At 39.7% G+C, this 16,208-nt stretch overlaps 2 protein-coding genes across 2 annotated transcripts in view; one reads left to right on the top strand and one right to left on the bottom strand.

Annotated features, from left to right (window-relative positions):
• Positions 1-10,289, top strand: part of slc4a10b (solute carrier family 4 member 10b) — a gene marked incomplete at its 5' end in the record, with an annotated part of 37,080 nt that extends 26,791 nt beyond the window's left edge. Inside the window, 11 exons of the mRNA XM_079518942.1 lie at positions 84-189; positions 1,037-1,198; positions 2,048-2,161; positions 2,262-2,423; positions 3,709-3,960; positions 5,015-5,083; positions 6,216-6,389; positions 7,540-7,665; positions 8,216-8,280; positions 8,889-9,005; positions 9,763-10,289. Of these exons, the coding sequence (XP_079375068.1) occupies positions 84-189; positions 1,037-1,198; positions 2,048-2,161; positions 2,262-2,423; positions 3,709-3,960; positions 5,015-5,083; positions 6,216-6,389; positions 7,540-7,665; positions 8,216-8,280; positions 8,889-9,005; positions 9,763-9,781 (1,366 nt within the window). The 3' untranslated portion in view covers positions 9,782-10,289. The remainder of the gene's footprint in view (positions 1-83; positions 190-1,036; positions 1,199-2,047; positions 2,162-2,261; positions 2,424-3,708; positions 3,961-5,014; positions 5,084-6,215; positions 6,390-7,539; positions 7,666-8,215; positions 8,281-8,888; positions 9,006-9,762) is intronic.
• A 3,058-nt stretch (positions 10,290-13,347) lies between these two features.
• gcgb (glucagon b) lies at positions 13,348-14,840 on the bottom strand (the record flags this gene model as incomplete). Its single annotated transcript, XM_079517934.1, has 4 exons — positions 14,761-14,840; positions 14,367-14,472; positions 13,763-13,921; positions 13,348-13,468 (listed from the first exon to the last, which is right to left on the bottom strand). Exons 2-4 carry the CDS (start codon positions 14,459-14,461, stop codon positions 13,348-13,350), a joined length of 375 nt encoding a protein of 124 aa, XP_079374060.1. The 5' UTR covers positions 14,462-14,472; positions 14,761-14,840.
• Between the last annotated feature and the right edge of the window lie 1,368 nt (positions 14,841-16,208).

Consider the following 16,208-nt stretch of genomic DNA (forward strand, 5'->3'; position numbering starts at 1 on the left):
AAAAGATGAATAATTGCTAAGTACAAGTTCTTGGAAGTTGATCCTGACAGATTTGACTTTGACCCAGATATTGTCTTCCACAGATGTTCGTGTGTTGAGCCACCTGACCCCAGCAATGCCACCCGGAGATTCTGGGAAATCAATAACATCACTGCCTCTGAGATCTACTGGGAGGCGCTGGGGGTCAAGGTACCACAAGCATTCGATTGTATTGTTCAATCGGTCATACTCTTAGTGGTGAAAATCATCTATGCGAAGGCCGGCAGACAGAAAAGAGCAAATTTATGTTGGGCCCCTTGAAATGGCACATTAAATTATTCCAGATGGAGTAGGCCCAATGGAGGAGATTAAGGATATGCGGACTGGATTACATTGGATTACAAATGCCAAATCACGATAAAAGCGAAGGGGGGAAAAAAAGTTTTTTGTGTACACTACAGGGATGATCTTAAATCCTGTCTGTGATAACTTAATCTCTAAAAAGATGCTGCTAACACCAGAATCTGTTCACACCATGCACTGCCCTAAATCTGCAATGTTGTTATTAGTAGGAATACACACAAGCACCTGAGAGGAAGTGGACGAAGAAAGAGGAGGAGTCAAACCTAGAAATTACTAAACTTTAAAAACGGGGGTTGGGGCCCCCATTTCTACCGAATGGGTTCCCAGATTGGTGATAACTTAACGTCTGTTGGCCTGTTGCACTGCTTAACTCATAGGTTGTCAAAGTGGGGGCTGTGGCCCCCATGGGGACCACCAGGGAGTCGAAATCAATTCATAAGATTATTATTCTGCCAGTTTAACCACATTCAAACTCTCTTACCATCTATTTTTAGCATTCTAAATATAAGCTATCAATGGAATACAGATCACAACACGTTGCCATTGTGATCATATAGATCAGCTATGTTCTATATTTTCATTAAAAAATGTACAAAAAAAAGAAAAACATCTGCTGCAGCCAGTCCTTGGCATGGGGAACTCCTGTTGGTTAGGGTCACTTTTCTTAATCCAGCCATTCTGCCGTATGTTTCAGGACTGCATTGGGAAGCGAGGGCAGTTTGAGGGCAACGCCTGCAGCCCTCGTGGACCATACGTACCAGACGTTCTGTTCTGGTGCGTTATTCTCTTCTTCTCCACTGTCCTCATGGCTGCATTCCTCAAGGACTTCAAGTTTAGCAATTACTTTCCCACAAAGGTAAATACTGTATCGTGCAATGGTTTTTCAATATTTTTAAGATTTGTTTTTGGCTTTTGTGCCTTTATTGATAGTTACAGTGAAGACAGACAGGAAAGAGGGAGAGAGAGAGAGAGAGAGAGAGAGAGAAGGGGAGAGACACGCAGCAAAGGTCGTCATGAATGGGACTCGAACATGCAACGCGCTGTCAGGCCAGAGCCTATATGTGGCATGCTTTTTCAATATTACAATGGTGTGCTAGCTCTGGTCCATAGCCTTAAGGACTTCTCCTTATATTAATTATTATTTAGGCTATGGGATCCTCCATTTTCTGCAGAAAAAATACTTTTTGTTACTCCACTGCGCCCTCTACAGATATTGCCAAGAGAAAATCAAGATACAAGAACAAAGAAAATATTTTTCTGGCCAAAAAGTGCATTTTACATGTGTGATGGGGGGGGGGGGGGGGGGGAGAGTGTGTCCACGCTGTCCACTAGGGAAAGTAGGCATTCTTCATCACAAAACAGTCTTTGTAGTGGTGAGTAGCGAAATAATTTGTTTATTTTGGCAGGTCCAGGTGACCTAAGGAGAAGTCGTTAAGGCTATGGACCAGAGCTAACGGTGGGTGTGTTATGATGATGGCCACCTGCATACAAAGTTACTGTTGTTCTGGGGTTGTATAAGACAGTGCTGTGGTGCTCTCTAGTGGCCATAGGTAGGTACTGAGGGGCATTATGGGGGGAAAAGATGAAGAACCCCTATTAATTTCTTCTCCCAATACCTTACATGTTTGTGTATGTTTATTAGGGCATATTTATGACAAATCTTTATATTTCAGAGATTAGTTTTTCATGCTTTTCTCTTTATCAGGTGAGATCTATCATCAGCGACTTTGCTGTTTTCATCACCATCTTCACCATGGTCGGTGTGGACTATGCTTTAGGCGTGCCCTCTCCAAAACTAAAGGTCCCCAACGTGTTTAAGGTGAGAAGTCATCAAAAAAAACTCACAAAAGGTTTTGAAACAAATTATTGAACCGTTTTGAGCAAACTTCTACAAAATGATCAATAATTCCCCTGAACAGCCAACCAGGGATGACCGTGGTTGGTTCATTAGCCCCCTGGGCCCCAACCCCTGGTGGACAGCGGTGGTATCTGTGGTCCCCGCTCTGCTGTGCACCATCCTGATCTTCATGGACCAACAGATCACTGCTGTCATCATCAACAGGAAGGAACATAAACTCAAGGTACTTTCCGGGCTCATGTTGGGACTGGTTGAGCATGCTTTGTGTTTCTCACATGAACCCTTTCGTCACTCTCATCCCTTCACAAAATCGTGCATTTCGCATCAGAGTACAGTTTACAGTTTGACATGATACGATTGTATTGTTTTAACGTTAATTTAATTTGTGTACATTTTATTTCACAGATCAAATCTGTTCTTAAAATGCTCAATGATAAATTATCTGCTTGTAACTATTGAGAGTGTACAAATGTAACCAAACCTGTAATTACCACCGACGCGTATAAGGTTTCCAATTAACGTATCCTAATGATTATTGAATGATGGAGTGGCGTGATTTTTGTACTTTTTCGGATCTATGGAGTTAACATTACTCTAATTATTAGAGTAGAGTAATGTTAACTCCATAGATCTGACATATATTATTATTATATATACACATATTTCAATATTCCAACCACACACGAGTCTAGAGCGTCGCAGTCCCGCCCCCTTTCATGACGACGCCAGGCCCAGGAAATGAATCACAATGCATTTTTCCCATAGACATTTCAAAAAGTATTTCTTTAAAGACCTTTTAAGTGTTGTACGAAGCCAACTCGAGTCGTGACAAATCATGACAACACACACAATATTTTGGACCAAACAAATAATTACATAGAAGAAAAACTACAAAAAAAGTGTTGTAACCTGCCGTTGTTTTCTACTTTCTAATTCTTTGTTTGGCCCGAAAAATTGTGTTTGTTGTCATGATTTGTCACGACAAGAGTTGGCTTTGTCAGCGGCGTAAACGTCTTTAAATAAATACTTTCTGAAATGTCTATGAGGAAAATGAACGAGAATCATTTCCTGGGCCCTGGTAGGGGGCGGGACTGCGACGCTCTATTAGAGTCGAATAGACCCATGTGTGGTTGGAATATTGAAATATGTCTTCCCTGTATATTTTTCTTCCTGAAAGCTGAAAGCCTTTGAGTCAAAAGGCTTAATCGAAATACACCAGATATAGTGACATCACAATATCATCACCCCCTAACCCCTCCCCCTTTATCATACAACAGCTTGGGTGCGGCTTCAGTTCAGGTGGATCATCACCCACCTGAAAACCAGGCATATTTAATGAACTGGTGGGGTGTGGCCACATAAAACATAATTTTAACACTTTCTGTGCACATTTAAAAAAAAAACTTTCTCCTAGTATAATTTGTATACCTGATGATCATGTTTTAGGGGGGACAAAAAAATCATGGCATTCCATCTTTAAACTTACCGCTGGGGTGTCTTCCTTTTAGAAAGGCTGCGGATATCACCTGGATCTGTTCATAGTGGGCGTGATGCTTGGCGTGTGCTCCCTGATGGGCCTGCCGTGGTTCGTGGCGGCCACCGTGCTCTCCATCTCGCACGTCAACAGCCTGAAGCTGGAGTCGGAGTGCTCGGCTCCGGGAGTGCAGCCCGAGTTCCTCGGCATCAGGGAGCAGCGTTTTACCGGCCTCATGATCTTCACCATGATGGGCTCCTCTGTCTTCATGACCTCTGCACTCAAGGTCTGGGGCTGTTTAATCACTTTAATACCTTGAGAACCTGATTCTACAAATGTCTTCTAAATCCTAACGTTTTCGGAAAAACCCTTGTTTCTGTCAGTGGTTCTCAAACGTTGTCATCAAGGACCCCAGAATGATATGTATTTGGCCACCGACCCCATATGAAAATATGTTGTTCCAACTTCCAGGGACGCCCCAGAAGCAAATATTTGAGTTAAAAATGTTCACTGTGAAAGAATATGGTTTATCAGCAATTAGAAGAAAGATTCACCCACACTTTTAATCATACTTATGTTGCTGATTATTACAACAGAGAATATAATGCATTCAAATGGGAAGTTCCAATTCTACCGTTACACATTTCTTCCTCACACTTCTTCCTCCCTACTGGGAATGTGCGTGCAGTTTCATGACGATCGGTGCAGCGATGCTGAAGATGAGCTGTTCACAGACGGACACACACGAATGGGCAGGGTCGAAAACATAATCTCCGGCCTTCGGCTGGCGGAGATAATACTAAATTCATTACAAGAACAATTATGACAACAAAGTAGTCTTTGACTGAAACAAAGCTGTTGCTATGCACGTATCTATGTTTAGAATCAGTCTGTCAGTCTCCATTTTTGTTGGACAGTGTAGGTGAAATAGAATAGTTTCCAGACAAGCCAAGACTGTATGCTGCAACCTGGCGCCTGCCGTCTCATGCCTGCTGTGGCATGACATCAAATTGTACAAAGGCAGATGTCATGGCCATGATATGGTTCTTATTCCACACCTATCAACCAATCAGCGTGATTGGACTAACCTGTTTCATAAACAATGTTATGGTACAGTATGTGAGAGTGTATCCCAGTTACATACAGTTCTTTCTGTGCTAGCATATTATACATTCCCCTTGTTTGTTTGTTTGTTTGTTTGTTTGTTTGTTTGTTTCTTTTTTGTTTGTTTTTTACACAGAGAAGGTTACTCATCTTGCATTGCAACCTGTTCTACTGGTCTTCTTTGATTTCCCGAAATATATATTGTGTTATTGAATAACATCTGTTGTCATTTTTAGTTAATTCCCATGCCTGTTTTGTATGGAGTGTTCCTGTACATGGGAGCATCTTCTCTCAGAGGAATACAGGTAAATTGATTCAGTAAGATTTTTTATGAAGCCACAACTTTGGTTTTATATATCCTAGGATATGATGTCTATGTCCTCATATTCCATCCTACAAGTCTCGTGCTGAAAATTGTCGATCTGATGCAACGAGTGAGCTTGTAGGTCAACTATTTTTGGTGCACAACAGTGTTGTAGTGTCGTATGTGGATGGAGCTCCTTAATTGTTATTGATAACGAGCACCTTATCGATCAGGCTTATCGATCCGGGTTCTTATCGAGCCCACTATCAAGCATTTTCTATTTTGTGGAAAGACGGGAGACAATAAATTCTGAACAGAACCAGTATCTTTTACTAGGGCCTTCAAATACAGTACTTTTCTAACAGACGGAAGGCAATTGACCTTTTTTTTTACCAATAAACTAATATTAAAGAAACTGTTCACTGGTTAATATGTGTACCGTCACTTTAAAAGCGTCATTTTGTTTACCCGGACAGCACTGGTTGGCAGGTATCAATACACTTTTAAACCGACATGTTTGTGCCAGCATGGATGATTACATGTATTTCTTAATCGCATCTTGTCTTGATTGTTTAAACATGATGTCATGGGCTGCTATGCTCGATAACAGCTTTATAAGCCCAAAACGGGTACTCAATAAGCTTGTTACCTGATTTCTTCGGGTATCGGTTATCGAGCTCCATTCCTACGTATGACAAAGTGAAAATCTCATATTTAACCCTATGGTATTTTGCCATGTTGTTCAGAGGCAAATTTCAGGTTATTTTATCAATCCATATATATATATATACATTTTGCTATTTAGTTTTTTTAAAGTGCAATAGAAATGTATTTAATTCAGCAAAACGTCAGTACCATTCTGGAAAAGGATATACCGTAGTCATGCAACTTCACTAAAATGTATAGGCCTACAGTAGTTTTCACTATGTGTTATCCAAGGGCTTATGTTTCATTTTCACCATCACCAAATAGTACGTTCATCTTAAATTTGTTTGTGGAATTCACAGTTTTATATATTTCCTATAATATTAGCATTTGTTTTCAGAATAAGATTTTGTTTTGCTGGATATCTCATGCAGTATGCCTTTGATTGCAGTTGTTCAACAGTGTATTGCATTCATTATTTTCTGCAGTTATTTGACCGTCTGAAGCTGTTTGGCATGCCAGGAAAGCACCAGCCAGACTTTATCTACCTGCGTTATGTCCCTCTGCGGAAGGTCCATCTCTTCACTATCGTCCAGCTCTCTTGTCTGGTCATGCTGTGGGTCATTAAAACGTCCAGATATGCCATTGTCTTCCCCATGATGGTATGAAATGAAAAACAGCTTCCTCCTCTCTTCTCACTGTACTGTACATGATGCTGATGCTGATTTGGGACAGTTCCACAAAAGTAAAACAGAGATTAAGTTTATAATCCTACATGAAAGTGTCTTCAAAATACCATTACAAAATTCAGTAAAAGTCATTACTGCTTAGTGCTTATTCTGGCACATCTTCCCAAAAATAATTCAAATAGCTTACACTATAAATGTTGAACACGTGAAATCTTGTAAGCAGGCTTGAATCATACACTGATCGTTGAAGACTGATGAAACCGAAGCCCTGCCATGCTACTGTCTCAAGATGAGTGGACTAATTTGTCCACTCATCTTGAGACAGTAGCATAGTTCTTACACTGTATAGAGTCTATACAGTGTAAGAACTATGCTATATGTTTGGGAAACAGTGGTCTATACTATAGACCACTGTTTCCCAAACAGTGAGTCAGGACCCACTTTTGTGGGTCGCGAGTAAATGTCCCTTAATATATTTTGTTTCCTACATTTTTTCCCTTTTTTTAAACCAAAAACTAAAGGAAAAAAAGGACAAAATTCATTGAGTTGAAAACGTTTTTAATTAGTTTTTAAATAATTTGATAAATATATAAAAATAAATCTATGAAATTCCATTAATTAGAAAACAAATATTTAAGAAATTGTGAAAATAGCCGATCTGCAAGCTCAGAACACGGTGCGAAGCGTCAATTCCTGCTGGGGATGCTGTGGGTGTGTTCTCTCCAGTGCCCATAACCTAGGTGGGATTGACGAAAGGGCCTTTCTGTGTGAATGTTCTCCTCGTGTCCCCTAGGGTAGTACCCTTACAAAAAACATGCAGAAATCCTGGTCTCTATACTGCCTCCCCCTGGTCAGACGGGGTGGCTGATGGAGGGGAAAGGAACTGGTTGGAACAACGCGTTCCTTCCATGCACTACGTCCTACCGGGGAAACTCCCCCCTGTCAGGTGATAAGAAGCGGCCTGCTCACACCTCATGTTCGGGGCTCATGTTCGACGCTCTCCCCAGGTTGGCAGAGGGCGAGTAGCGCCCATGGACTACAGTTTAGGCAATTGGCACTGGATGTTGCCACACACAGGAATTGCTATTGTTCTAATGTCTTGGTGTGTCTGATGGCCCTGCAGGTGTTGGCTCTGGTCTTCATTAGGAAGCTGTTGGACTGTTTCTTCACCAAAAGAGACATGAGTTGGCTGGATGACCTCATGCCAGAAAGCAAGAAGAAGAAGAAGCTGGAGGATGCTGTTGAAGAGGTGCCTTTATCCTTGTTACAGTTCAAAATAGACATGATAATTGAAACACTACACTGTTCTCTTTGCACTTTAATTACTATTTACCCTGTTTGTTTATTAGAGTTCATACTATTTACTCTGATGATCGCGCACTTTTAAATCATTCTGATTGTTATTGTAAAATTGTCTATTGGTTCACATTGGATTCTGCTGCCACTTGAAGTCGTCATAAAATTGCTAACGAGCTGCTGTTATGCTTTAGTAATACAAAGTCATTCATTCTTGCTATTTTACAGTTAGCTTACAGTGGACACAGCCTCATACAAATGTTAACAACAAAGGGGGGGGGGGGGGGGGGGGGGGGGGGGTTCTGACATCGAAACAAATGTTCTATAAGTACCTGGATTAGACTCTGAGTGCACACCGGCCAGGAACATCTTTTTCCTGTTCATCTCGGCATGTCCTTGTGTATCTGTATAGGGGCTTTCACAAGAGTGTGCGTACAGTATTATCTCCTGAACGATTCATCAGTGTTCTCATTAGCTCTGACTGTGTTTGCTACATTCTTAAGGAGGAGACACAGAGCATTCTGGAAGAGGATGATGGCAGAGAGCAAATGCCACTCCAAGGGTACACGTAAGCTACTATCCGTCATACAAGTGAAATGTTTACAGTATGTTATGTCTTTTGCCCATTGGAGCAGTACACAGAACAGAATGTGCTATGGGCATAGAATGAGGTTTCGATCCTTTCATTTTCTGTTTGTTAAAACCATTTAGTATGAATTAGATTTAGTTGTGCACCGGTGTCGCATGTCAAAAATAGCAGCTCTAGATGATGTCACTGGTAGGCAGGACTCTGAACTGTCACAGTCCTCTGAGTAGAGTAGACAGAAATGGTATCTGATCTGGAATACCATTTGAATATTATTTTTGATGGACCAATATACTGTATGAAGATGGGTTGAAAATGGGGGTCCCTTTAAGGTGAAAGTGTAAATAGAACTTCAGAACTTATTGTAAAATAACTTATCAATACTGAACTTACTGAAAAAACAAAAAAATATAACATGACAATGAAATGTCACAGAAAGCTTGTGAAGATGCAAACAACAGGTGGTGTGTATGTTAAAGTTAACAGTATATGTATTATATACATACAGTACATTATGAGAAACGATAATGTTCTCGATAATGAAAAAAATCTCCCCTCTACAGTCAAATATGTTCTTGTTCTGTTAACAGGGGTACAACCCCCATCATCAACATCACAGACGAAATGTCCAAAAGTGCTTTTGGGAATGCTTGGTACAACACTAGCTATGAGTATGCCGTAAATCAACAAGACCCCTCAAAATTGTGGTAAGGATGTGAGATGAGATGAGATGAGATATACTGAGATATACTGTCCCACAAGGGGAAATTTGTCTTGGGCAAAAGTGCAGTAGTACATCAACGTTTTTAAAACACACACAGACAATACACAATAGCAGCATTGTACAAGGTCACAAGAAAGAACAGTGCAAAATTGCAATCAGAAAAAGTATATGAATATAAAAAGTACAAGAGAGTATTCACAATGTATAGTATCACAAGAGTATCACATGATAAGAACAATAAGTAACAGACGAGAGGTCAATGTATCAATGTATCAATGTATCAATGTATCAATGTATCAATGTATCAATGTATCAATGTATCAATGTATCAATGTCAATGTATTCACATTCTATTCCGTATCTATGTATCTTGATTATTGAACCTCCCAACCTTTTATCCTTCTTGACATGAACCAGACCTCATTGCTTAAAACGGATTAAGAGCAGACACTCTTAATCAAGAGCAATTTACAGAAAGCAAGAACAACACGTGGTAATACATCAAATAGATTAAAACAATTGTCATCAAGAATCATAAGTAAGCTAATAATAAGTAAGCTATAAGAACGTGCTATAGTACACGTATGTCCATTGTCCACAGACAACCAGGATGGATCATTGAAAACCGATTACTGTTGTGGAGTGATTGATCTGGGCATTCTTCATCATTATGTTGGCCTGTTGTTATCTGAATGGCTGAACATGAAATATGCTGTGCATTTTTCTGATTCTGTTCACAGTTACCCCTCTCAACATTGATTGGTATGAGGAGGCCATGGACAGTTTGAGATTGCCAGGGAGTCTTGGATGTTCTCCCTTCAGTGTGTTCTTCAAGGAACCAGTGTTGTGTGCTTCAATTCCACAATCCTTTGAGGTGTTTCTTTGTGTGTAAGTGAATAATCATACAGTATTTATTTGATCTGTGAATTATTGTTCTGCTCCTTCTTGTTTAATTCAGATGCCATATTTTCTTTTCTTTTGCTTTCAATGTTAAATCTGTAATACTTGCTCTGTTCAATGTGTTAATTTATAAACGTGTTAGATTTACTGGCAGTCAAGCAATGAAACTATTTTTAAGCTATTTTGTTTTTAAATCTATTTATATGTATTTTATATATTCTGTTTTAAACCATTGTACAATTATGCATTTTGGATGTATTATGTTAGTCAATACCATGGTTGATCAATATTATAGGAAATATACGAAATAATTGATTGTTTTTTTTTGGCTTTTTCTGCCTTTATTGATAGGTTGAAAGTAGACTGACAGGAAATGGGGAGAGGGATGGGGGGGAAGACACGCGGCAAAGGCCGTCGGGATCGGGAGTCGAACCCGCGGCACGCCATCAGGCTGGCTCAGCAGCCTGGTGCCCGGACGGTTGAGCTAACCAGGCTAGGCCAGGCCAATAATTGATTGATTGATTGATTGATTGATTGATTGATTGATTGATTAACACACTGCATAGGCAATAGGCAGTGATTATTATGAGAAAGATCCTCATGTTAGAAATAATAATTTTAGACTCTGTTACCAAATTGGAACTGGAACACTATCAAATTAAAGCTGATAAATACTTACTTGATAAATGGGTACTCTCTCGGGTACTCTCTCCTGATTGGATGAAATTGGTTAGACACCTGAAAAACTATTGTCTGTTTATTAAAGATCTGGAGAGACAGCTAGGAAGACATCTGCTACTGAATAAACACTTTAGTGTGCAATACTGTGGCTGTCTTGGTTTGCTTTCCTTTTTGCTTGCTTTTCTTTTTGTTTTGCTTCTTACGGTATGGTGTGGATGATGGCATGAACTGGAGGAACCCCCCCCCTGTCCCCCTGTCCCCCGTCCCAATGTTTTTTTTTGTTTATTTGTTTTGTTTGCCTGTCAGTTTGGTAAAGTATGTCTTTTGTAAAGCTTTGTATGTAACTGTACGTGAGAAAAATTTAAAAACCAATAAAAAATATTAAAATGAACATTTTACGGAATACAAATATATTATGTTACTATCTCTATATACAATTATCTTCATACATATCTGAGTACTCTTATGTACCCTGTCATGATCATTTCAATAAAGCACACATCACGAGTGATTAAGTATGTTTTTACAGTGTCCATAAGGCCTATACATTTACTTAAGAACAATTCACAACTCAGAGGTGCCGATAAATTATTAGATGAATGTTCACAGTTCACACACACGCACACTGTTTAATGTGGGACTAAAGAGACTAGATTTGCTGAGGATAAATGCCCATCATATGACCCTCTGAGATTTAGCCTATAAATAGATTTGAGTGGGCAGGGTTTTTTGTAATCAACAGATGGTTTGATGCACTATGGATGACAGCTCGGAGAGGTAGTGTGTCCCAAGGCATGTCAAGTAGCTGGCTCATGTGAATTATTGTTTTGTCTCTATGCCAGGAAGACCTGAACAGCGTTGACCTAATCAGTGATCCCAACAAATCCATGTTGATTGACATGATTTCTTTCTCCCTCTCCGTTAACTAATGTCTCCTCAGCTGGGCTGTCAGTGCTGCTTCATTGGAAATCTTTCTGTAATAGCCTACAGTTGACAGGTGAGACACACCATGCCGTTACCTGACTTAAATCCCAAACGTTTTATTTTATTTATTTTTTTGTCCCTGGAGAGTGACGTGGCCTCTTCAAACAGAGTTATTCTATTAATTCGTCATGTGGCGGTGGTCTGGTCTGTTGTTGAGGTAGCCTATATACGCTCTGTTGCAGCAGTTAACGGCGGTGATTAATTGGGCTGATTGTCTGTCATGACAGATGGGCTATCCCTGAAAATTACTTTCTTAAGACCTAACGCTAATGGATTGAACCATCCAAGTGGTAATATGCCAGTTTAGTTTGATTCATTTGAAAGGACAATAATACCCTGTGTGTGGTGTAGGCTACTGTCAGCCCCTGGTCTTGAGTCACCCATTTTCAAGGTCTTAAGTTGCTATTACATGCTATTACAGCTCATGTGGAAGCACCATGTATCGTGTACACAGTAAAATGTAGGCAGTGATTTTGCACACCAGTATTTAATTATCATGTAGTAGGAATTTCAACTACACACCATAGTGTTTTGCAGCATAATGTATGCTATTTTAACCCCAACCATTAATGCAGCTACTGTATTTGCTGTCTATCCAGTATTCACATGCACAAATAGGTAAAAACACTACTGTATGCACTATGCATGCTGCTATTTAAATATCCACATGTACTCTCTAGTCATCATTTACCTCAATGTAAGCATTCCATTCTTGCTTCATGGCTGCATCCTATTGTATTTTCATATCATGTTTAACAAGTGCTCTCTGAGATTGCAGGTACTCTTTTCTTTATTGAAAAGAAGAAGTCTGCAAACCTGAAACAAATTTGTGTCTGCAAGTGTATAGCATGCAGCGATGAAGGTACTACATTTATTTTAATTTTTGTATAACTGTTACAATAGCTCTATAGTAATCATTGCTATAGTGTTTCCTCCGTAACAGGTGTTGCCCTGTCTCTCCAGCTCTTTGGTAAGAAAATACATTTTCAGGTCAGGATACCAATTTTATCCAATCAGGGGAGAGGGCTCATACAGCACACTACAGACAGAATTGGGACTCAAACACTATAAAACTGAAGCTGATGAATTATCTTTGTGGGGTTATCTCTCCTGATTGGAAGAAATTGGCATCCCACCTGAAAATGTATTTTCTCTTCACTAAAAGAGATGAAAAGCCAAGGAGACCGCCTTTGCTAAACAAACACTAGCAATGATTGCTATCAGCATAAGAAAATAAAAATGTAATATATACTTTGTATGAAGAATAAAAATCATTTACACAATCCAGTAATGATGTAAGTTGGATTCTTATTCACACAGTGTCGATAGGTGCTGCTACACGATTTAAATTATTCCATTTTAGTGGACAATACTTCCTTCAGTGAGGACTAACAAAGACCTTATTATTAATAGCATGACCAGAGGAAAGGACATGTCATGATTGTGTGTGAGTGTATGGGTCCCGAATGGAAACAAGACCACAAGGTCTTTCTTCGGTGAAATCCTTTTGGACAGGATGCTTGACTGTACATTGTGTTGTTTGCATTTATATGTTGTCTAATAAAATATTCAATCAATCAATCAATCAATCAATCAATCAATCAATCAATCAATCAATCAATCAATCAATCAAACAAACAGTAGTACAGATTGTAAAACATAGAATGGCACAGACTGGGTGTAAAATGATTTGTTTTATTCTTTTGGACGTGTCAGGAAGGAGACAGTGAGTGGCGGTTCATTGTTGAATCTCGTGGATTCTACTCTCGTCTGCCCCGGCCGGTCTTCAGCCAGGACACAAACTCCCTGGCTGCCTGATCCTGCAGGTAAGAGCTGACATCACTGGTGTAGGTTCCATCTGCGTGGCGTCTAGTGGGACCACTGTGAAAGCAGCCGAGACAGAGATATACGTTTACAGTACAATGTTACTCTTTATTCTAGTAACACACACAAAACAAGAGAAACAAGTTATTAAGCAACGCAACAGTGTTAATGGTGTTACGTTCATAATATTGAAGATGCTTTACAGTGCAGCACAATCCTCATTGTCATTTTTTCTGCTGGAACCTTAGCAGTCCATATTTTTTACTTTAGTTAAATGAACACTGAGGATTTTGTTTTCTAGAAGGCTAAACAAGTCCCGTCAGAACAAAAAAGAATGCACACCTACTGTACCCGTTTCTTTTTGAGTTTTTAAGCCACTGTACAAAGTCTTGTGCTCGCCTCGTCTCCAGGTATTTACTGTAATCATTGGAGAACGTTCCCTCTGAATGTCTCTTCATGTTTGTCTCTGGGTCTCTGGGATCGCTGAGCATAGAGTCATCTGTCAATAGGCTACAAATGAACAAACACACACACACACACACACACACACACACACACACACACACACACACACACACACACACACACACACCACTGAATAGGTGAATGTTTTAATGTAACATCCTTTTCACTTTGACTTATGTGCATTCTCTTTGTTTTATTCTCTCACAGAGACTTCAACCAAATTGTTTTTAAGCACTTATAATTATTTTCTGTTACATTCTGATTAATTAAACAAATCAGATCATATGAAGTAACTCTGTGCTTGAGTTATCTTTTCACAAAATACTTTCTTACTCTTACTCAAGTAATTATTATATTCTACTTTTACAGTACATCTACTTGATTTTGTATCATTTTACAGTAGGTAACCTCTGAGAATAAGACTTAAGTTCCAGAGTTCCAGGTCTACAGTGTGAATGTGAATGGCAGAAAGCTGCCTGGAAGGTCTTACCTGGAGTTCTCGTCTGTGTCCTGGTCTGGGACTTGCCAGCTGCTCTGGATGATGATGAGCAGCAAGAGTCCCGCCAAAGAGTGAGCGCTTGTCATTGTCTGGGCTTCTGAAGAACCAACAAACGGAAGAGAGGGCAGGTGACAATCCAGGCATATTAACTGCTTGAATCCCAGCATCCATGTTCTGGGTGAGGAACACTATCCAAAAATAGCAGATCTACAAGCTCACAACGCACCACGTTGTCTGCAACGTGTTGTGAGCTTTGTATATCGGCTATTTTGGGAGATTTGGTGTAGACAGAAAAAAGCGGTCCAAGTAACAGAGTTTAAAGTGTTTAAATTGTACCCAGATGCGGCTGAACGATGGTGAGGAAAAGGCGTTTGAAGATTCTCACCTGGGGCTCCGTTGTAGTAAAGCTTGCAGGAAAATGGGATGCCAAGGTGCGTATACGGAGATCTTGGTGCGCTTGTCGTCCCTGGCGTTTCTGGAGCCTTATCATGGTCCCTTCTTGGTCTGGTGAGCCTTATATAGTTGAGCTGGGTGGCAGAATCCCAAGTGGTACCCCCCATCCTACCCCCCCCCCCCCCCCCCCCCCCCCCCTTCCACTCTACATATCATCTGTTACTCTCAATCCATTAGTCAGCTTCCACCTCAGTCCACTTCATGCATTTGACTTTGTTAAAAAAAGGTCTGAAAGGTAAAAGCTGTTACTTGAGGTGACAAAATCAAACATGACCTCTACCCTGACAAATAAATCCAAGTAATTTGCTTGCTTTGCTTGACGGTTAAGCCTACTGTCTTCAGATTAACAGTCTCTCAGAGATAGAAAATGTACTAGCTTGCACTTTAATCCCAGTTACCTCTATTCACAATTTACTTGAAATTGGAAGATAATACTACCTTTAAAGAAATTAAGAAAACAACTTTTCTTCTCTCTATAGGAGTGTCCTTACTTTATTTAAAACTCCAAATGACCACTTATATGTAGCCATGTATAATTACACTATAATTCATTGTAAATTATTATGCATTATACAATTATTATCTATGAGAATTATATGCTGCATGCCATGAGGTAATAATATGATTATTTATTAACCACTCTCAATGCAACACATTCTATACTTGTAGATCTCCTATTTGACCTATTTTGACAAGAATAGTGACGCTAGTGTTCACTGTTATCATATGGTTACTCCATACATTGCCACCAACAGTCTGCACTAGTACTGTATGTTTATGCAGTAAATAAGAGACAATTTCATTTGCATAAAAAAAACAATTTATTTTACTTGTAAAACACAACACCTTTTTGTGTTTATAGACACTTCTTTGTCTGTAAACGTTTTAATTATACATATATTTCATTATACTGTAGTTTAATTTGACCACAATTGATATCCTCTAACATCTAATTCAGTGCCATATAATTCCACAAACAGTATGCTCAAACTATTTCACACAGGCCATGTTCACTTAAAATGTTTACAGACATAAATGTATGCAATGGTGTTGAATATATACTGTACACCAGGGGTAACCAACCAGGGGTTTGCGATCTACCAGTAGCTTGCACGAGCCATTCAAGTAGATCCCGGAGTGAGCGGGTGTCAGACTGACAGGCAGCCATCACTACCATTACACAGAACGTGGATTTAGAATAGCTCGCAGTGATGGTCCCACATGTGTGTATTGGGCCATCAACTGCAGAGTTTGTTTGTTCTATTGTTTGACCGCTATCTCCGGTAACCCCCGTGTTGTGATGCACAACATTGTGCATAATAGTCATGCATATCAGAACAGAACAGACTTGTGAATACTTTTCACTTCAGTTTGACGAGT

The sequence above is a fragment of the Electrona antarctica genome, assembly GCF_951216825.1.
Source record: "Electrona antarctica genome assembly, chromosome: 13".
NCBI lineage: Eukaryota > Metazoa > Chordata > Actinopteri > Myctophiformes > Myctophidae > Electrona > Electrona antarctica.